At 41.3% G+C, this 23919-nt stretch overlaps 1 protein-coding gene across 2 annotated transcripts in view; it reads left to right on the top strand.

The window, feature by feature from the left end:
• The first annotated feature begins 18992 nt into the window (after positions 1-18992).
• CWF19L2 (CWF19 like cell cycle control factor 2) overlaps positions 18993-23919 on the top strand; it is a 1774451-nt gene continuing 1769524 nt past the window's right edge. For both annotated transcript variants that reach the window (XM_044072604.1, XM_044072603.1), the window contains exon 1: positions 18993-19106. In XM_044072604.1, coding sequence (XP_043928539.1) covers positions 19065-19106 — 42 coding nt within the window. In that variant the 5' untranslated portion in view covers positions 18993-19064. The remainder of the gene's footprint in view (positions 19107-23919) is intronic.

Raw genomic sequence — 23919 nt, 5'->3', positions numbered from 1 at the left:
ATATTAATATAATGTATTTTAATTAAGGTTAGGTAGGATTATGTAAACTTGTTACTGCAATAGCAATTCAGATGAGGTTGAGGTTACTGTGGTAGTTATTGGTTTAACCTTGGAGTGTAATCTGAATAAATAACTTTAATCAGGCTAGGAACCTGGCTTTCCCTGGTAAGTTGTAAATATGACTTGAAATCAGTGGTTAGATTTTTTTTCATTTCACATTTGTTGGGTATTAAAATAAGTAGTGTGCTTAGATGCGACTTTTTGTTAGGGTTTTAAATAAGATTTTTACTGTTCTGATTTTAGTGATCTTTTACTTAGTTTATTGTTTAATGACATATTTGTCCAGAAGCTTAAATATTTTTTATTTAGATATTTTTTAAGAATATGTGAGTAACCTTAAGATGCTCTCCTAAATATCAGTTGTATTAAAAGTAGAAGTAAGAAAGCATTTTATTTATATATCTGGAATTAAGCAAAGCAGATTTTTTTTCTTCAAGAAACAAGAAGACATTCACAGATTAAATATTAAAAGTTATGAAATTAGTGCTTGTTCTTCTTTTAAGGAGCAAACAAGGAGTGCAGTTATATTGTGGAAGAAATCTGTTGTTTTGCTAATGATTTTATTCTGTTTAAAAAGATTTTAAAGGTTAAGCAGATTGAACTCTACAGTTCCCTACAAAACGGAGTCTACAGAACTGCAAACAGTTTCTCTCAGCATTTAAGCAGAGTAGGTTGCACACAAAAAGCATTTGTTAAGCTTTCACTTACAGTGCTGTGTAATTATGCAGGTCACCATTTTGGTCAGTCATAGGGCTCTTTTTCTACTTGGGTTTTTGCCTCCTTCCCCTGTAACTTAAGTAAACTGACTCTTACATTAAGAACTATAATACTTACCTTATAGCTTTATGATACCTTATAGCTTTATGACACCTTAGGAAACCTTGTAAACTGCAATAGCCCCGCTACGTTCGCCCTCGCTGCGCTCGGGCTGTCTTCGCTCCCCTCCCTGCCCTCAATTACCTCCTGCCCCCAGTACCTCTAAATTTAGAGTACTATAGCCACTCCCCCACTTTCTAGATCCTGCCACTCCCCCACTTTCTAGATCCTATCTGCTTTCATCTGGGATAATTCCTCCCACCCCCATTCTTCTACCTACATTTCAATAGCACCTATTAGCTTTCATCTGGCATTCTCCCATCCCTCTTCCAGTACCTTTCCCCTTCTGGTGTTGCATCACCAGGTAAAATAGTTCCTTAACTCACTAGCTGAATCACAGATAATGATATACTCCTCTTTACTACCCCTCTTGTTTGCACCATACCTCCTTACCTTGTATGGAAACCAGTTTCTCACGGGATTTCAAGTCCTGAAAGGCCATACTATCACTCCAGCTGTAAATCCTCCCACTTTCAACCATACTTACAGTACCAGGTCCTATCCAACATCTTGTTCAGTCCATCAACATCTCAACCCCAGGCACATTAGCTCTAGATCCAAACACTATCACAAACTAATAAACAAATTCCTGAAGTTCATCACCAAGTATAGACTTAACCTAATACTTGGTGGTGATATTCACCCCAACTCTGGCCCACCCACTTCAGATACACATACCCCCTCTACTTGCAATCTAAGCTACAAACCTACAATTAATAGGCCAACTAACTCTTTCCTAGCCTGTCATCTCAATATTAGAAGCATTAATAACAAGGTACATGAATTGCATGCACTTCTGGATGTCCACTTCCCTGAGATTCTCTGTTTATCTGCAACGTGGTTAAAACCTAACACTACAGACAATGAAGTGTTACCACCTGGGTACAACATACACAGGCTGGATCGTGCTTCGAGGAAGGGGGGTGGGGTAGCTGTACTCTATAAATCATAGTTGAATGTCACCATAGATGTAATACAACCACCTCAGATTAATAACTCGGAGATTCTTGCCACCAAATTGCAACTTAATAAAAATAAATGCATTAATATCATCTGTATGTACATACCCCCAGGTAACAATATATCTACACTTGAAGATATCCTGCACTGGCTATCATGTCACTACCCCCAAGAAACCATGCTACTTGGAGACTTTAACATCGACTGGAACACCTGTTCCTCAGAATACCCAACCACCCATATTAACCTGCATGCATTTACACAAAGCATATCCACCCCTACCAGGATAGGCAAACCCAACCAAAAAGAAAGCATACTTGACTGGGTACTCATTAGTCACAACCAACTGTACACCTCTGGTACCCTCCCTGATGACCTAAGCGATCACCTTCTTACATATGTAATTAAGCACAAAGCCATTAATTCCCAACAACCCTTACTCAGAAAGGTTAGAAACAATATAAACTTTGACCCTGCCAAATTCCAACAAGAACTAAACTCATGTAATTGGTCTATTCTAAAACACCTCCCCTTAGAGGAAGCAGTAGCATACTTTAGCAACAAATTCCTTTAGATCCTTGATTTGCATGCACCTGTTCGTTCAAAGAGAACAAAGGCAAAAACTGCGCCATGGCTTTCTAAAGAGTCTAAACTCAAAATTACCCGTAGAAACAAAGCATGGGCTTTATGGCGTTCTTCTAAAGACCCCCAAGATCACATTAAATACAGGCAGTCCAGGAACGAAGCTAAAAAATCCATTTTACAAGACAAAAAAACAATACTACTGTAATTTACAGACAGTAAATCAAAATAGCCCTCAGATTTGGGCAGGTTTAAATAATCTACTACATCCTGGACAAACTTCAACCCCAATCTCTGCTGCCACTATTGATAAAACCCCTGAAGATGTTTCTGACAGTTTTAACCGATTCTTTACTGAGACAATTCAAGCCCTAGCTAGCCAACTACCTCCTAGCTCCCCTGGTCCTGAAAGTAGCACCCCTAGAAACCTACTCACATTCAGCTTCCAACCAATCACCACTTCACTTATCCGTACCTTGATCAAAAAATTAAAACCCACTACACTTTTTGATGATCAACTCTTTGCCGAGTACCTACAAAAATCAGCTGATGCTATTGCTTAGCCCGTCTCAATACTAATCAATCGAATCATAGTAGAAGCTAAAACTCCCACCATCTGGAAAATATCCTATGTAATCCCACTTCACAAAAGAGGCAGCTCTACTGAATTCTCCAATTATAGGCCAATAACTATATTCTCTCCACTTGCAAAGATTATGGAAAAATGTATTCATAGACAACTCATGCACCACCTAATCCAGAATCACCTTATGGCAGACACTCAGCATGGCTTCCATCCTCATCACAGCACTACTTCAGCCCTCCTAGCCTTTACCAACACCATAAACCATAATCGCAGCAATAATTATATATCCTCAGCCCTCTTCTTGGATCTTTCCAAAGCATTCAATATGGTTGATCACCAACTTTTAATCCACACCCTGCAAACATTCTGTCTAGATACTAGAGCCCTTCAGTGGTTTCAGTCCTACCTGAATGGTCGACAGCAGGCTGTCCTCTGGCAGAACAAACTGTCTAACCTTCTACCTAACACCCTTGGAGTACCACAAGGCTCTATACTAGGGCCCTTGCTGTTCTCCGTCTTCATTAACGACCTTTATACTGTCATCCCAAAAGTCAGCTGTATCCAATATGCTGATGACTCTACTCTGATTTGCTCGGCCACATCTCCAATAGAGTTATGGTCAGCTACCCAGACCACCTTTTAATACAATAGAAAACTGGCTTTCTGAACATCGTCTGATCCTAAATCCCAAAAAAACTAAAATGCTGTTATTTTCACCAACACGTAGGTCTACCGCTTTCACCTTTACCATAAATTCAAATGATGGCACAATAATCTCCCCTGACCCCTCTACAAAACTATTAGGTGTCATCATAGATAATCTAAAATTAGACCTACATGTTAACTAGACTATCAAAACCATCAATAAAAAACTAGGGTCACTTTACAGAATAAAAGCCTTCCTAACCCCTCCAGCTAAAATTGCCATAGCTCGCTCTCACCTTCTTTCAACCCTTCTGTATGCATCCCCTCTACTCTCAAATTTAAACAAGACTGTCCTTAACAAACTCTCAACTTGCTACAACCACGTTGCCAGGTTTGCCACTGGGCTGCCATTTAGGACACATCATTGCATCAATCTAAACCAGCTTGGGTGGCTTGAACTACCCGGCCTAATCCAGTGTAACCAACTGATTATGGCCTATAAAATCCTCTATAATCCGGACAATACTCCTGCACTTAAAAATATTATCACCCCCTATAACAATCCTAGACTGCTTTGATCCTCTAACAAACTGCTAATTCAGACTAGCAAAATTAATAACACAGCCGGTAACTCTCTCTTTGCAAACTCTGTAAGTAGATCCTGGAACTTTCTTCCAGCTGATATTACCTTACTTTCCACCTTAGGTCAATTTAAAACTAGACTCAAACAACATTTGTCACTTAACTGGCTATGTCACTGTATCAAGCCTGGCTAACTCTCTCTAGAATGTGTAAAAATCTGTTAACCATCTTACTGTGTAATTTAATTTAATCCTGATTTACGCTTGGGATGAACTCTAACCTGTTGAACTTGTTTAACTTGCTTACTTATGTAATCTCTGTAAATAGTCTGTTTGTAGTATGTAATGTTGTATCTGCTTACCCTTGGAGCATCCAGTCGGACTATCCCAATCAACAAATGTCAAATAAATAAATAAAAATAAAGTATGCTAAGATTATTTTAGAATACTACAACAAACTTTAGCTAACATTTATCAGTTCCTATGGCTTTGAATACATTTTGATTATATTTAAATTACATTAACATGGAAGAAAGGTTTATCATGGAGTAAGTTTTAATTTTATTTTGATAAGGATGCTACCATTCCTAATGTGATTCTGAATTTCAGCAACTACTAAGTTTTGACATATTTGTACAAAAAATATTTGGTCATGCCTGTTTGCATTGCTGTTTATTGTTTGCTTGTTTTTTGTCGTTGTGCTTTTACTACCTGTGTTTTCACTGGAAAGGTCAGTAGACCAGTTCATCTACCTGGTTATCAGATTATAAAATAAATAAACCTGGCACTTATTTTGAATCTTAAAGATGATGTGGCCTTTGCACATACTTTTATACATTATTCATTTGCTTTTGGTACACAGATAAGAACTGACAGTATTTGCATTTCTAGTGGTCATCATAATAAAACTGATAGTTAAAGTAGTACATTGGCTTTTATCTCAGTATCTATAAGGATAATTCATAGCTTTGCAAGAATAATTGCTTATATGACCAAATTAAGATACTTTAACATACTCAGCTGAAGCCTAAACTCCTAGTACCTTATTCAAATAACTATAGTCAAAGTATATGAAGTACTGTTATGGGTCAAAAAGATCTCCCACTTTCTCTGTCTTGAATGTAGAGCAGCTACTGTCATAGGATTTCTTCTCCCACATTTAGAATTTTAGAATGTGGGCAAAAAACAGCCTCATGCAGATTTATTACCGTATCAATTCAAAGAGAACATCACTGGTTTGACCTAACAAGTCTAAGTTGCTCCTTATCAGACAAAGGTTCACATTTGTAGTGGAATCACTAGTCAACAAACTACTCAGTTTGAGCATTTTCCCCTTCTTTGCTGCAAGAATAATAGAAAAATGTACCAGTTATAACCTAACAACCTCCTCGGCACTCACAACCTTCAAATCCCTTAAAATAATCTATACTTTGCAGAAAACAGCTTCTTTTTTCCAGCTCCCAAAGTATTGGCATGTCTTCTACCACCAGATAAAAGGCATCCAAACCTACCTAAAATTTCATGTAAATCTTAAGCACCTGTTTAAAGAAGCAGAGTGCAAATGCTTCCCCAGCTGGAGTATTTCCTAACGGCTAACCTCTTTCATTAATAAACCCTCTACCAATCAAACATTTGCATTTAGGAACGAGGGACACTCCAATATTTGATCTCACCTGTTACAGCCTCTATCTGTTCCTTTAATACCTTTTCATTTTTTGCTACTCTCACACTATTCCTTCTCTTCTTTTCTGTCCCCCTTTTTGCCCTCTTCTACCACTCATGAACTTCCCTCACTCGTGAACAGTCAAATACCCAAAATATTTATGCTGTATTTAGGTTCTGTGAATATTAGTCTGTGTTATTGGAAATATTACTGTGTTGGAACAGTAGTATTATACCAACTTTATGTTATCCTAATGTATATGTCATGCTCCTTCTTTGTACTTCATTGCTGTGATTTTTCTTGGAATGCTGTTTTTTATGTTTGAATTTTTTTTTACCCAGCTGAACCTGAAAATGGTCAAAATGGATCAATCTTATACCCAGTTAATAAATAAAATAAACTAATACTTGTAGATAGTGCAGAATTTTTTTCTGGATGTCAACTCTGCAAATCCATGTAAAATGAAAGAAATAATAGCCGCAGTAATTTCAGTCTGCTGCTCTGATTTACACATCTCTCCCCCCTGATCACTGTCCCAGGGATGGCCCAGTAATTATTTTGGTCTGTGGCTGTCAATCGCACATTCTCACCTAATTGTTGTCCTGTTAATGCTGTAATGTCCACACACCCTACCCTGATCATTTTCCCAGTAATAAGCACACTAGCATACATATATAGTTTGCTGCTGCCATTTGCACACCACCACCCAGTCATTGTGTTGATAATTCCCAGAGTAATGTATTTTGATATGCTGCTATCATTTGTACACCCCCTCCCTGGTTGATGTAATGAGCACAGTAATGTCTTACAATTTGTTTCTATCATTAAGGGAGAAGAAAGACCTGGCAGTACTTTGACAGGATAGTTTACAGGCTCTGTTCCCATTCTTTGAGATTGTGCAACAGTTTGGTGACTAACATGATTGAAAGACAGTGTGGCCATTTGAGATTAGTCATAAATGATGGATCACAGTTAAGGATGCTCAGAGGTAATAAAGTGTGAACGTGGTCTTGAGGGCACTTTTCATCCATCACCCTGGAACAGAAAAAGTATAATATGATAGCTGTCAATGTGATTGTAGCCAAAACAACAGAATTAATGTTGCTGACCTCATAGTTTTTTTATATCCTCCCAAGTTTGATTCTGAAGTGACGTATGGAGTCTGCAGTAAAATTTTGCAACCACATGGTTACAAGATGTATAGGAAAGGGTCATTGAACACAGAGTACCTGTCTACAAACTTTAACTCAAAGTAGATGATCAAACTAGTAAATGAGATGCAACAGTTTATAATTAGGCTAGCTTTAAGGAGGGTACTGAACTTGTTGATCAAGTAGTTCCTCCAAAGCCATCTTTTTAAGCCTTTGAAGCTAACAGGCTCTATTATTATTGAACAAGCCAGTAGGACACTAAAACGCCTCTCATGGCAGGACCATTCTGTTTGATGTATACTGTTTAAACTCCAAAACCACGAGGATAAACTGAAGTTGGAGGTGGCAAAAGATGGGAAAGAAGTCCTTTGTCTAAATCAGCCTGTCAAATGATTCAATTTTTTGGCAGATATAATTAAAAGAAGAGCCACTGCAAGTGTACACCAACTATATTACAAAAATAAAGTAACCACACTTATCAAATGCCCAGCAGTGTTGATAATCAAATGGTAAGGTAATGAGAGACTCTTTAATACCCCTTATAAGGCAGTGAAGCTTCTGAACTTAATAAGGTTGCTTGCTGCTGCAGCAGTCATTTCCTCACTGACCTAAATCAGAGGTGATCAGAACTACCAACCAGCCTGGGGAAGTTCACAGCAGTCCTCCGAAATTTGCATCAGCTGCCTTCTACCTTTCACAAGGAATAGTAGAATGGTCTGCTTCTGCTTAACACTTCAAATGGCTAGTCAGTGAAAGAAAACATTGTCAAGTTTTTTCATTAACAGTAACCACCCATTATGAAGGGTAAAAAGTTTGTAGTGATAGTCAGGAGATGGGTACCTGGGAGTAGACTTCACAGGAGTGGGGTGGAGGCAGGGATAGAAGGAGCTTTTGAAAGAAGTATCATGCAAACCAGGTTCTAAACTCAGACATCACTACTTCTCAGGGGCATGACCCTAAGTTGTTCCTAATAAGAGTTGCAAGCATCACACCACCAAGGGGGCATCACTTTGACACCTGAAGCTGTTTGACTATGGACATTTTTAGCACGTCATGGGGAAGGCTTGTTGTTTTCTCACCATCCTGTTTTTTAGGGTCACTCCATGTAATGTGTACAGACTTTGATGTCTGCGAAGAGCATATATATATATATATATATATATATATATATATATATATATATATATATATATTTTTTTTTTTTTTGTACATTCACAGAATGGATATTTCTTACCTTTTTTAATTAACTAGTTATAACTCTTTGTAATGACACCTTGCATTTGGTTGAAGACCTTAGTGTTTTTGATTTGTTTTGACTAGGTAGAGTGGTGATTGTTATTTCTAGTTCTTCTGTTTTTAACTTTAAACATATGTGGTCTAAATTCAAAAGTGAATTGAAATGCAGCTCAGTAATTTTTTAAAGAGCTTGCAGACATTCTATTCCTTCAGCAGATAAAGATATCTAAAAGCCATAGAAAACATTTTGAGTATTTTCCTTGGGAGCATCTCTAGAGGGATGGAGCTTAATGCCACATTCCAAGAGTGGAGTGGCAGTATTTGTTAATAACCATTTGAAGTTGGTAATAACTGAGTCCATAAAAGACAAAACAGGCAGGTGGTTATTGCAGCAACAGGATTATTGATCCTTGGCAAAGTTTGTTGCCCAGTGTTTTAGTACTCGAGGAACACCAGAGGTCTAGTAATCAGGCTTCATCCACATTGGGTGGGGATTTTAAAATGGTATGATGCTCCTTTACAGGGAGGTCAGTGCTGTCCAGGGAGAGATGTCATAAAAATCTCAAAAGAGCTTTGAACAAAATACTTTTTGGGCTTGTGCAACCCTTGGGAACTTCTAAATGAAGGGGATCAAGACAAAACCAGTAGTAAAAACCGCATAGCTTACTGACTGTTGTCTACTTTAGCTTAACCAGAGACGGTGACTATAGAAGTGAGAGTCTGCCCTGCCTTGGATCATATGGATGTACTAGTTACATTTTTTTTAAGTTCCTGTTAGCGGGGGGGGGGGTTAAAATCAGAGGAAAGTGATTCCTTTTATTTGAAAAGATGTAGATTCCTTGAAATTGTTTAAATAAAGAAATAGCCTGATGTTTGCAGGTAAACCCCCTGGACACCACTTTTGTATAGTAGTAATCTTTTACATTAATCTATTAATCCTGATGATATGCAAAGGGGCAAAAGCACACTTGTTATACCAACAAAGCAATTAAGTAGAGTTATTGCAATCTTACCAAATGTTACTTTTGGATAAGTGTATGGCTCAGAAATTTAAAGACCAGTCTTCAGTAAGAGAATATAAGATGGAACTTGTTGGGGTTCAAAAGGACAGGGCAAAGAGCAGTGTTACAGGCATAAGCCGCGGGTGATGAATCAGAAAAAAAAATGCTGGCTTCTAGGGTGAAAAAGCAACAGTCACAAACTCTGATCCACCAACTTAAGCACAAAGTGCTTAACCTTAACATGCCCCTAGGGATATTATTTGTGCTTTTTAGAAATTCAGAACAGATCACAGCCAGTTGTTGATTAATCATTTCCAAGTTGAAAAGAGCTCTGTTAATACCTCTATGCAGTGAGGGATGATTTTTTTTTGGGGGGGGGGGGGGACTTTAATTCACTCACCTGAGATCTTTGTTGTCTATGCCACGTCACCTCCTTTTTACGAAGGTCAGTTACTCAGATAAAAACACAAACACCAGCCAGTAATAAAAAGGAAAGGAAGAAGTCTTCAGAGTGAAGTGTCGCAAAAGGCTTTATTTACAATAACACACGTTGAGCGCTTTCGTCCACGGTTAACAGAACTTCTTCAGTTCAGGCTGTGTATCAGTTTGCATTAGTCAGTGTGTTAACAGGTACAATATTATCTTTACCCTTTCCCTTATCCAAAGGAATGATGTAGGGAAGTCCATTGTGCCCCACTTTGTTATAATTAACTCAGCTCTGTTGCTAATAATAGTAACATAAATGTTGCTGTTTGCTGATGATAGCTTGATTGTGATTAGTAACCAGCGCAGTCTTCATGTGGTGGGGTATATATGAACACATTCTATACATGCTTGGGTTTAAAGACTAACAAGGTAAAATAGTAGTTTTATTAACCATGCATTCATAGATTACAGGAAAGATGCACAAGATTTACCATTTCAGATTAATTTGCATTTTCTGATGTGTTTAGGCATAACATTAACTCCAGATATAAAGATGTTAAAACTGTCTTGAAGATGCTGTGGTGGGATACTTGCATGAAATTCACACATGGAGCAACTTGCACGTATTCTTCTGTTAAGTTAGAAGCAGTTAAAATGATGTTTGCCCCCAAAACTTCATACTTCTTAAAGCATTTATATTATATAGCACCATATAATCGTAAAATGACTGTTTAAATTTGAGAAGGTTGTTATTCAGTTTATATGAGATGGTAACAGGAAGAAAATAAATGACAAGACATTGTTGGCTCCATAAATATTGGTGGCTTGGTTCTCCCAGACTTTATTATTCCTGCAAAGCCTATTTGTACCACAATAAACTCTGGGAAACAAAGATATGTTGGCATTAGAAAAACCCATTTGGTGTCATTAAATTCTGGGGAAACAGAGATATGTTAACATTAGAAAAACCCATGTGGAGTCATTTTGTGTTAAAATACAGATGAAGTGACAGTGTGGTCAGTTTCCTGGATCAGCAAAGTGTAGTAACTAAAATGGTAGAATACTCATTTGATAGAAAGTATTTTTGTGAGTATAAAATGTAAAAGAGAGAGTGTACAATGTTTGATCTGAAGTAGGATATTCATTTGTCTGCAACCTGTGGGTTATGGATCCGATATCGGATCCGAACCGGCATGGTTTTCCAGCTATGGATCCAAGCTCTCAGCTCCTCCCCTCACCCATAATACCCTGCTCTACCCTCATGACCTCAGATCTCGTTTGCCGCGCTGGTGACTGGATTGGTATCTATAGCTCTCAGCTAAGTGCTAGTTTTATATCTGTTAATTCAGAATTTTTTAAGTTTTTTGTGCATATTTGTGTGAAAGTTTAGGTATCCCTCTTTGATAGTTTTATTTAGAGTTAAATTAAGTATTTTTTTCCCTCCCCTCGCTGTTGGCGTAGTGTGTGTGTTGGGCCTGTGTGTCTGTATTTGTTTTAGTTACTTTTAATTAGTAGCTGTATAGATTGGGATGGCTGAACAGCCCAAATCTGTATTCTCTAAATGCTCCGAGTGTGGCCATAAGCTCTCCCCGGCTGATGGCCACACTCGGTGTGTTAGAATGCCTGGGGTTGAACACCTCACATCTGGATGCTCCATTTGTGCAGGGTTCAACCCCAGGGCACTGAAGGAGCGGAGGTCCAAGCTTGTCTTGGCGGGCCTTTTACCGCCGGACTCGGCTCCGACCTCCGCTCCTTCGGGAGTAACCGTGGTTTCGGTTCTTCCCTCCGTGGCACCCCCTCCTGCTCCTGGGACTCAACCTCCCGTTTCTGGAGAGGAGAGGGATGCTAGGAAAGGACGGAGGGAGAAGCACCAAGCGGCGGGCCGAGACCTCTGTTTCGGCCCCGCCAGCCAAGCGGGCTTCTCCCCCGGCTCCGTTGTCGGCTCGGTCTCCTCCTTCTCGGCTCCAGTCCCCAGTGTGCTTTTCACCGGGTCCTGAGGAGGAGGAGACCCGATCTCCGTCGAGGCTATCGAGGAGGCACTCCAGGCCTACCTCGGTAGCCTCGTCGAGATCCACATATAGCCTTTCGGATGCTGATCTGGACCGGATGATGAGAAGATTCATCCAGGCCCAGATGCAGATGGGAGTGCTCTTGCCTCCCCCCCCTCTGGGGGGGAGCTCAACACCCTTTTTTAAACCTATTGCTCCTTCTCCGACCCGCTATCTGGGTTCAGAGCAGCTGGAGCCGAGCAGCTTCGGAGCCGGGGGTGGGTCGGCGCCGATAGTACTTGGTACTTCGGATCCGACCCTGCCCTCGAGTGCGTCGGATCCGACCTCTCGGAGCCTGGATCCGAGCCTCGGATCCGGGGGGATCAGTGCTCCTTCGGCGCCGTCTGTGTCGGAGCGCACTGTCCCTTCGGATCCGAGCGCTTCGGCGCCGGCTCCGATCCACTCTTCGGATCCGAGGGGGAGCCGATTGTCAGATCCTTTGGTCGAGGTCGGCTCCCGGCGTTTGATGTAGTAGAGAGGGCCCTGTTGTGGGTTTCCGTACATCCGGCACTTGTTCGGCTCCGTCCCGCGCTCCCTCTGCACTGGGCCAGGCTTCCACCATCCGGCCCCTGGGACAGCCCGCTTCTGTGCCCCAAGTTGCTCCTATGGAACAAATTGCTGCTTGTGAGGACTCCTCTGACAGCCCCCCAGAGGATGTCCCTCGCAAGCATACGTGCAAAAGGAGGCACATTGACTCCCCCGAGTCTCTCACAGAAGACACGGACTTGGAGGAAGGGGAAGGCTCCCCACGGTCACCCGCCGAGGATGTCTCATTTGGAGACATCATGGAAATGCTCCGTATAAGGGGGGGGTGGTCTGCCCCAAAGTCTTCCTCGGACGAGTCCGTGTTCTTGGAGGCATTCGAAGCGGGCCCGTCTACCTCTTGGGTGTCCCCTCCTGCCGACCCTCTGGTGGACCTTATTACCACCAGGGCGTGGAAGGAACCGGACAACGTGGAGCCAATTCCTAAGAGGCCAGATAGGATCCTTAGCCCACCGTCCGACCGTGCCCATTGGAGTAAGGGGCCTCCGGTAGATGCCATGTTGACGGCGGCGGCCACCAAGAGGGAACTGGCTCAGGAGAGTCCCTCAGTCCACCCCCCGAGCAAGGAGTCTCGGATGATGGACCGCTTGGGGAAGCGGATGTTTAGTTCAGCGACCTTCTCGGTAAGGGCGCTGAACTACTTGGCACATGTCATTAGGATGCAGCGAGATCTTATTAAAGAATACGCTGCATCCCTCCAGAGTCCATTTCGGAGGAGGACAGGATTCTGCACTCCACCCGTATGGCCACTCTTAGGTCAGTTACTAATACCTCTATGCGGCTACTCTCCCACGCGGAAGGCCGCTAGAGCTGCGGGACAGGACTAGTCACTAGACGTCAGGCCTGGCTCCGTCACTCGATTTTTCTGAGCCCTTCAAAGCGTCATTTGCGACGCCCCTTTGATGGTTCTGCTCTTTTGGCAAAACCGTTCGCGAGACGTTGACCCAGAGCGAGAAGGACGGAAGACGCTGTCTGCCGTCGGAATCCGCTTCTCTGCACCCCAGAGGCCCTACTCTAGGAACCAAAAGGGTCAGAAGAAGATGTGGTTCGGAAGTCGCAGCAGTCCCAGCCTGCTCGGACAACCAGTCCTTCCGTGGCAGAGGAGGACAGGGAGGACGCCGCCCTAGAGGCAGAGGGGCTCCCAGAAACTTCGGGTCCAGGGAACCTTTCTCTGAACGGCCCGCGCAGCAACCCTGAGGGTTGCCCGACTGCTCCACTCTGGAGGCAGTCGGGGACGTTCGGGGCACCTAGCGGCATGGGAGTCCATAACATCGGACCGCTGGGTTCTCCAAATCATATCCAGAGGATATCGCATCCCTTTCCTTCACCTTCCAAAGTTGAAGTCCCTCCCAGACGTCCCACCCGGTCAACGGGAGGCCGCTTTGGCAGAAATTGGCCATCTGCTAAAGAAAAGAGCCATCCAGCCCGTCTACCCAGACCAGATCGGATCAGGGTTCTACTCCAGATTCTTTTTAGTGCCAAAGAAGACGGGGGAACTAAGACCAATCCTAGACCTCTCTCTCTTGAATCTGGCAGTCCCCAAAGAAAAATTCCGAATGGTCACTCTGCAATCTATTCTCCCCTTCTGGGAGAAAATCACTGGATGTGCTCGATAGACCTCAAGGACGCGTACTACCACATCCTGATGGACAGGCGCTCAGGAGGTTTCTCCGCTTCGGCTGGGAGCCAGTCACTACCAGTTCGGGTCCTTCCCTTTGGTCTCACCACAGCCCCCAGGGTGTTCACCAAAGTATTAGCAGTGGTAGCGGCCCACCTGAGGCTTCAGGGGTGCAGGTCTTTCCCTACCTGGACGACTGGCTTCTTACGCCCCAACAAGGCATCTACTTTTATTGGCGAGACTCCTTTCTCCATCTTGCTCCTTTTCTGGGCATCACAATAAATACAAAGAAATCCAACCTGGCCCACACAGCTCTTAGATTTTATAGGGGCCAGGCTAGACACAAGGAGTTTACGAGCCTTCCTCACTGCGGACAGAGTTCAAAATCTGCAGCTCCAGGTGCGGGACATTCTCCACTCAAGTTCTGTTCCGGCGGAGTTGGTCCTGAGGGCTCTAGGGTCCATGGCATCGGCTATAGCACTTCTTCCTCTTGCCAGGCTCAATATGCACATTCTACAGTGGACGCTCTTAGTACAGTGGTCATACCTTGCTCTCCCCATGCATCATCCCATAGCGATCAGCAAGGCTTGCAAGCGGTCCCTCTTGTGGTGGCTCCACTCCCCGGATCTCCACAGAGGCCGCCCATTTTGTGCTTCTCCCCCTCTCGCCACGGTGACCACGGACGCCTCCCGCCTCGGGTGGGGGGCACTTTGGGCCGGACCGTCCAAGGCACGTGGGACGATTCAGAGACCTTACTGCATATCAATGTTCTAGAGATTAGAGCAGTGCTCTTAGCGTTGCTAGCACTTCAGGACTTTCTTCCCTTGGGAACAATTACGATTCAATCGGACAACATGTCTGTTGTCTGGTACATCAACAAGCAAGGGGGAACAAGGTCTTACCCTCTTTGTCGAGAAGCCATGAGAGTTTGGGAATGGGCAATCTCCACCAACCGCTTTCTAATAGCAACGCACATTCCGGGTCGGTCCAACATCCTAGCGGACAAGCTCAGTCGCACCATTCTGACCCCTTACGAGTGGTCTCTCAATTGTCAAGTAGCGGAATACATATTCGCACGGTGGGGAACCCCTTCATGCGATCTTTTTGCCTCTCCCTCAAACACCAAGTGCGACAGTTTTTTCGCTCTGATACCTCCTCCGGAGGTACCCCAAGAGACGCTCTGGTGCATGCTTGGCCACCCGGTCTTCTGTATGCTTATCCACCCTTGCCTCTGATGCTCCAAGTTCTTCAGAAAGCCTCTCGGGTGGGTTGTAGAATGATTCTCATTGCTCCGTTTTGGCCTCGACAGATCTGGTTCCCCTTCCTAAGGTCTCACTCGGTGAATCCTCCTTGGATTCTAGATCCCATCCCGGATCTGATATCCCATCCATCCTGCATTCCTCCTCCGAATCTGGACAACCTGAAGCTGACCGCTTGGCTGCTCCAGTTCCACTCTTGATTAGGACTCCCGGTATTTCGTCACCGGTTAAGGCAATTTTGGTGGCAGCTCATAAACCATCCACTAGAAAGGTTTACCGAAACAAGTGGAAACGTTTTTCTTTGTGGGCGGAGCGGCAAGGCCTGAATCCCTTCACGGTTCCTCTTCCTTTAGTGCTTGACTTTCTAACCACTCTCTTTAACGATGGTGCCAGCAGTTCCACAGTCAAAGTACAACTGGCGGCAATTTCTCATTATCACATTGGCCATGACTCTAATCCTCTTATGTCAGCCAAATTGTGTAAAATTTTTCTTAAAGGTACTTTTCTTCTCAGGCCCCTATAAAACAAGCAGTTCCTCCTTGGGGCCTCTCTCTGGTCCTACAGGCCTTGACCGCCCCTCCTTTCGAGCCAGCGGCTACGGTGGATCTCAAATTCTTGTCCTACAAGACAGCCTTTTGGTAGCCATTACGCGGCCAAGAGAGTTTCTGAGCTTCAAGCATTATCAGCTAAACCTCCTTACTTGGTATTTCATCCGGACCGTGTCTACCTCAGGACCAACCCGTCCTTTCTTCCTAAAGTCGCTTCTGAAGCAAACATCAATCAGTCCATTAACCTCCCTGTTTTCTTCCCTAAATATGAAAACAAAGGTGAATATAAGCTACATTCATTAGATGTTCACAGGCAACTTAGATTTTATCTGAACAGGACGGCTGGTCATAGGCAATCCGACCAGTTGTTTATTTCCTTTGCAAAATTCAATTTGGGCAAGCCAATTTCCAAAGTTTCTCTGTCCCGCTGGATTTCACAGTGCATCTTATTGGCTTATCAAGCTTCAGGAAGGCCGCACCGAGGGTGTTCATGCCCATTCAACCCGGTCAGTATCTACCTCGGCAGCCTTCAAGGCTAGGATTCCTCTAGATGATATTTGTGCAGCAGCCACGTGGGCTTCATCTCATACTTTTATTTCCCAGTATAAGTTGGATCTTGCATCTAGGGGTAGAGCATCCTTTGGCTCCGGTGCTCGGAATATCCTTCCATGATGGCGCCCAAGATTCAGGTAGCTGGGGACTCTGTCCCACAGGTTGCAGACAAATGAATATCCTACTTCAGATTTAGAAGTTATGTACTCACCATAACGTTCCATCTGAGTAGGTGTATTCATTTGTCTGCAACCATCCCGCCCTCCTATCCCCCTGGCCTTTCAGTTTCCTGCATATTCTATGTTACCCTTTTCAGGGTGTTGTTGCTTTGGCAAACTCGATCTGAGGTCATGAGGGTAGAGCAGGGCATTATGGGTGAGGGGAGGAGCTGAGAGCTTGGATCCATAGCTGGAAAACCATGCCGGTTCGGATCCGATATCGGATCCATAACCCACAGGTTGCAGACAAATGAATACACCTACTCAGATGGAACGTTATGGTGAGTACATAACTTCTAATTTTTGGTAATCAAGTATAGTTAGGGCAGGGTTAGGGTTTTATGTAGTGTAGGTAAGTAGAAATGTGCAGGAAATGAATGTTTGACTTGAAAGGTGGTGGTTGTAAAGATGTGTAAGATCACATTATGGCAGTGGATGTGTAAGCATTCAGGGGTTAGGGTTGCAGTAAAGGCTAGGTAAGGGGATATTTTAGTATTGTGCTAGTTTCGTATTGTGAATATTTTGTAGTGCTTTTGTTAGGCAAAGGATTTTAGTAACGTTATGTGTAGGGTTATGGTTAGGGTTGCCATATATGAATAAGGTGGTTTGTCAGATGGAGGCAAAAATGAAATAAAACAAAATAAATGAAATTCAGGTAGTGCATGTTGCTAGACATATGAAAGTATTCATTGCAATTAATTGGCCCGATCCTAGGTAAGAAATGTCATTGGAAAACCTTTATGTTGAAATAAGTGATTCTGTTTCTAGTCAGTGGTCATTAAGACTTTTCTCCTGTTTCATGCTTTGGGTTGTTCCATTTCTCCAGAGGAGTAAAGATAGCTGGATTGAGCTAAGTAGTCATAGTCACATCCAAGGTGATTATATATGAGGTTCCTTATGCAGTTGTACTTATTTATGTTCCTAGTTTGACTTGGAAAGTGTTTTTATTTTAGAAAACAGAGAACTACGTTCTGATCTTCTGTATTATCATTAGTATTTCGTATATTTCTGTTTGATGGTTTAATATTACACATTTGTTTAGTATAATAATTTTTTTTACTTTTTATCTTGATGGTTGCTGCTGTTTGATAGTTGACTGACAAGAAACTAAAATGATTATCTTATGCTGTAACAGAAAATTGATTGGCCACCATTGTCCTTGTTCTGTTACTGTGTGAGAGGGAAGGATTAAATGGGTACACTCATTCATTCTCCAATTTTTTGCCTTGCTCCAATGTCACTGCTGATTACCATTTACGTAGGATAAAATGGGTGATTAGAGAATTAGTGACTGACTGAAATCTTGCCAACTTTTAACACCTTGATTTAGTCAGTGGTCATTTCATTTCAGTGGAGTTTTGGTCTCACAATTTCTCAGACGTATCCATGAGATAGACTATAAGAGTATGTAAGGTACATCCTAAATGTGTATGTGTATTGAGTGCAAGCAGTTATGTTTAACTTATATTTATGAATACTTTAAAATGTGTTTTAGTAATGTGGTCCAGTCAGAATACCTGAAATGAGTTTTTTGTACTGTGCCCATAGAGTTTGTATTTTAAAATTGTTGGGACAGTGTTATTTATGTATGATGCTGGGATGTCTTCTGTGCTGAGTCTACATGTCCTCCTTGCGGTCGTGTGGGTTTCCCATGGGTGCTCCGGTTTCCTCCCACATCCTCAAAGACATGCTGCAAGTGGATTGGACACGCTAACATTGGCCCTAGTCATGAGTGCGTGTGTGTGCCTTCCGTGGAAGGTTGGGTGCCGGGCTGGCAACTCGACACCGTAAAACCTCCAGTGCCAATCATGAGTGGACAAGGTGATCTGCTGTGGCGACCCTTAACCGGGAAAAGCTGAAAGAGAGAGAGAGTGTTATTTACGTATGATGTTTTTAATTTTGATTCACCTTTTCTTGTGGCATGGCTACTCCTGTTTCTAATTGACAGTTTCAGTTAATTTATTTTAATTAATTTAATTACTTCTTTTTATGTCAGTACTTTCGTATCATGACACGTGCCAAATCGGGGTGCTCTGACGATTAGCTGCAGAGTGATGTTTTCCTTCAGGATTATCAACACAACAAAGTTGAAAATTCATTTTTAAAACTGATATTGTCAATTGCCACAGACTCACACAGCTAACCCCCCCCCCCCCCCCCCAGAAGACCTGAGCTGTTGTTTAGGCGGACTGCTGGGGTACTTCTTTCAATAAGCGCGCAAATTGTTTTTTTTCTTGAACCTGAATAGCTGGTAATGAAGAGAGACACCATTCCCTCATGAGAGTGGACTTGCCCACTTGTGCAATGTTAAAATTAAGAGGATATTACTCATGCAAAAAAGATTTTCACCTCTTTGTATAATTTCCAGTTAAACAAGTTGTTTGGCTTATTCACTTTTGATGGCATACTAAAACAGTTTTTTATCCTTTAATTGCTTTGTAGGCAAAGGAAAAATATGAAAAAGATGAAAGAATCAAACAGCTCAAGCATTTACGAGGAGAAGACACATGGATGTTACCAGATGTAAATGAACGACTTGAAGACTTAGCTGAGGTGATCTTAAGAAAAATTTGTTAATTGATATTTTAGGAGTTATTTGGCTTGCATTCATGACATTTAGAGTCATAATAACAGAAGGTTCTGTTCACAGCTGTGTGCCCATCACCACAAATATTATAACATCAGTTATTAAATTCCAAAATTCAGAAAAAATGCAATTTAACAAGTATGTAGTTTAAGAGGAAGGAGCTACGGATAGTAAACAGCAACATTATAGTCTTTGTAGTCTTAATTAAACTTATTACACAGTGTTCTACAATTGTCTAGAATATCTGCACATCTTGTCACATTAGTCATAATATCTCCTTTGGATCATACCATTAAAATCTTAAATAGTTTACTGTGGTGGACAGTGCCCTTTTCATTGGGGGACTTGAGGAGAAAACCTCCAAATGTCTAAAATAGAGTTATGTACAGTGTATGATTTATGTATATGGTCCCTATACAGCAACATTTATGGCATGAAGCAACATGGTCATTATAACAGTGGATAGATATTTACAGCAGTAAAATATACAGATAGTACATTTACAGTGAGTAATTTATAACAGAAAGCTGTAAATCAAGGAAAACAGGCATTTCTCCATTATTCTGTAGTTTGTATTTAAGTTGCAATATTTCATTTTCTTTGACATGTAAAATTGTAGTCTACTACTTATTTTCAAGATTGGGTCTCAAGAGTTTAGCAGTAATAATCCATTAAAGATATTTAACCACTTCCTGTGTATAATTATCCAAGATATTATTGGGATGAGGCAGTAGCCATATTAAATGTGCCAAATAGTTGTGTCGACATTAGTTAACTTTGCGCCTTTCTCAGGCCCAGGTGGTAAAAGAATGATGGCATTAAAATGGAATAATAATAATAATAATAATAATAATAATGGTTAAACAGTAACTAGAGTGAAATAAAAATAAAATAATTATATTTGAGTGGAATCATGCTGCCATACTTTGGTGTGGGATGTGGATGCATTTCAGTAGTATATTCTAATGTAATTGGATATTTCTGACAGAGGATAAATTAATTCAGTAATATTTTATGGCCTACTTGAATTCAAACTGACTGTTTGCAACTGTAACTTGTAGAAGAACATTATTTCATCATGTGAGAAGCATATGAATTAGTGATCTTTCATCTATTTTACTGTTTTTTTTTATAGATACACACACACACACACATATATATATATATATATATATATATATATATATATATATATATATATATATATTTTTTACCAAATATGTTTTTATTGAAAATCTGAATTTCAGCTGTTCTCTCAGGTGCATGCCAGGCATCTCAGAGTTAGGGTAGTGGTCTCTGTATATAAGTGTGTGACTGTAAGCATGTGATGATATGTAATTTTTATTATTCAGGCTCATCTATTCTAGCTTGATCGGTGTGTCACACTGATGTGAGATGTTTGGCATGTCTGTAGCATAATGGAATATGTTTTAAGATGGTTGTAGTTTAGAATGGACATTTCTTTTCAGTGCTTCCATAACTAAAGAACCATAAGGAACCATGTACTAGCTTTGGTATTATGACTTCTCCAGTGACTCTGCAACACATTTCAGGTGTAAGCTACTGCTTTGTGCTGCACACAGCTGCAAGTCTTTGGTTACTTACTGAATAGTTAAGTCCACATGTTCTGCAGAGGTTCTGTTTGGTAAAAAGTCCTAAATATTTCAAGCAACTCTCAGTGGGTTTTGAAGAGGCCACAGATACGATATGAGAAGTCACTTTTGTTCTTTGTTTGGCCCCCTAATATGTGATTTGCACGTAGTAGCTTTCCACTGTAGTTCAGCCACTTTATGAAAATTTCCAGTCTGGTTCCTTATCTTCTCTCCATACTGCTGTTGTGTGAGGTCTAGATTTTACACCAAACTTGTCATGTGCAGTATTGAAATGATTCCTATCTTTAGCAATTTCTTTTGCTGCTGCAACTCTCAAACACACTGTATTGCTGCCTGCTAACCACATGTTGTCCCAAACATCATATGTCAGCAGTAGTACCTGTGTCTTTGATTTTAAGAGGATCCATTTTATAACAGCACTGTGGCTTGGTAGTAAGATCTCTGCCTCACAATTCCAGGGCGGGTCAGTCATGACTTTTTGTCACAGTTGTGCTCTTCCCATGTCTGTGTGGGTTTTCTTTGAGTGCATAGGACCCCTCACACCTTCTTATCTGTTTTATATGTATTTGTGTGTGTATACAGTCACATAAATATAAATTACACTGCTCCTATCCTAATAAACTTCAACAATACTCAAAGAAAGAAACTTGTCTCATGCTACAGTAAAGTAGCTAAATTTACCACCAGTCTTCCTCATAAAACCCACCATTGTCATGGTTTAATGCAATTAAACTGACTTGAACTACACAACTACTTAGTTTATTCACGGCTAACTATAGCACACAGACTTGTTCTTCGTCCAGAAAAATGCCTTGCACTACATAACTCATTACTGACCTACTATCCAGCAAGGGACCTCCGCTCTAGTAACAAATTCTTACTACTTACAGGTAAGTCAAATAATGTTGCAGGAGACTCACTGTAGTCCCAATATCTTTCTAAACTATGGAATAGTATCCCTACACAAATAAGTGCTTATCTCAAGGTTGAGAAACTGTGGAACTTCCAAGATGGCTGCACGTTGAGTAACAGCTTAATTCTAGCTCTCCCAGTGTGAAAACAGAATCTCAACAGAGAGGGCCAGTAGACTTTTGCTTATGGGTAAATTTCAGTAATTGGCTAGTAAGTGTACTGCCTGGATGCCAGGAAAAAAAGGAAAACAGAGGACTTGGAAAAATCAGCTACAAAAAAAACGAGGAAGAAACACTGACTGGGAAAGTTCTACAGCTGTTCACAAAAAGCAGTGCAACCTCCAGACATGAATACCAGTAACCTACAGGAAGATGTAAGACAACTGCACATAGACCTAGTTAAAATAAACAAAACACTGATGGAGTATATCAACACAAACAACAAAAGGCTGGAAAAAAATAGAAGCTTTAAACAAATATTCAGATGAGGTGACAAAGCTGCAAAAATAAGAGATCCAAATGAAGAAAAGGCTGGCTTTATATGAGACACTCAGGAAGAGAGGTTTCAAAAAAATAATAGAGTTAGAAAACAGAGCATGTAAAGAAAACTGGAGATTTTCAGCTATACCAGGGAAGCTGGAAGGAACAGACTGCAATAATTTTATGAAGGCACAAATAAGCAACTGAACTGCTATTCCACAGCATGAATTGTTAGTTGAAAGGGCACATCATGTTTATGCTCCAAACCCAGCTGTGAGAAAGAAAGCCAGATTTTTAATAGTAAAGATGCAATCCTATTAGCAGAAGGAGTTGATTTTGACAAAATTGTGGCAGAAGGACAAAGTACTAAAAGTGGGAGACAGCAGAATGTTTGTGGAGAATGATTGCTCATTGTACACCAGGCAGAAGAGAAGCAAATTTATTACTCTATTCAGGGAATGTCGAGACAAGTGTGCGATTCAAACTGCTGTACCCAGCTGTCTTCAAGGTATTCTTCCCTGGAGGGACAAATTATTTTTTGTTGAAATACATGCAAAGGAGGGATTACAAAAGTTTGTCCAACAAAAAAGTGAGCTGTGAAACAGAGATTCTGCTTCTTGTTCTTCTGGTAATAAAGACCACAGAGAAGACTGTAAGTGTGAAACTTTTTCAGTGTTTCAACAGAAAATGTTGGAGTGAAGGGAGGAAACACGGGAGCCGACTAGAAAAATTGAGAGAACATTGGAAATTAAGCAGTTACAGGATTTGGAAGATGGGGATGAACAGTAATAAAACCAGTAATTTAATGTGGAATTACAATGCAATGATTATATGTGTGAAATATGTCAGAAGAAGAAAATAAGGAAATATTGGACATTTTTAGAATTTGTTGGACTTGTGAGGGACTCTAAAACATATGCCCTACTTCATGTCATTAATGTTCAAAAATGCTTTGGAGAGGGGAAGAGAGGAGGTAGAAAGTTAACTGTGTAAGTAAATCATTTTTTTCTTATTAGTTCTATTTTTATGGTGTATAATTTTCTTTGGAAGCTATAAAGTAAAGTTTTCTCAGTTATTTTTAAGTGTAATGGAGACTGCAAAGAGGTGCTGCTGTTTTTTTTTTTCTTTTCTTTTCTTTCTCTGTTCTCTCTTTCGTGTTCAGTTTTAAGAAATGTAGGCAATGCAATAAAAATAAACCCTGGTTAAAAGACCATGGGCCAGATTCACGAAGCCTCCGTGTAAGAGTTATAACTCTTACACGGAGGCTGCAGTTAAACGGTGTGATGTCAGCATGTCATGCATATGCATGAGGTGCATGAGGCATGCTGAATCACACCAGTAACTCTTACACGGTCCGTGTAAGAGAGTAGAAGCGTGTCTGTAGGCTAAGCCCTGCAAGCGGACACGCCCCCGGAAGACTATAATGGCTGAAAGTAAACAGCCACGAGAGAGGCCATGGAAATGTGAATAAACACACTACACAACACATGCCCCGACTGACCATCAGTGTATAAAGTGAAGAGATGTTATAAAATTAAATTAAAACCTTTTTTTTTTTTTAAAACCCCGTAAATGTTTGCTACTGTGTGCGCTCGTGTGCGCGGGTGTGCTACTAGCGCAATCACAGTTAGCAGTCAGTGGAAAAGGATATAAGAACTAAATATGCAGAGTAAGCCAAGAAGTAATAGCTTAGCGGTAGAGTTGCCGGCCTAAGAGTAGGCAGGCAGGGTTCGAGCCCCCACAACAACCTTTTTTTTTTTTTGTAAATAAGCACT

This window comes from Protopterus annectens, chromosome 5.part0 (assembly GCF_019279795.1).
Source record: "Protopterus annectens isolate FY-2018-M chromosome 5.part0, PAN1.0, whole genome shotgun sequence".
Classification (NCBI taxonomy): domain Eukaryota; kingdom Metazoa; phylum Chordata; order Ceratodontiformes; family Protopteridae; genus Protopterus; species Protopterus annectens.
Note: the sequence above shows the minus strand (reverse complement) of the source record. Positions and strands in the feature narration are given on the sequence as shown.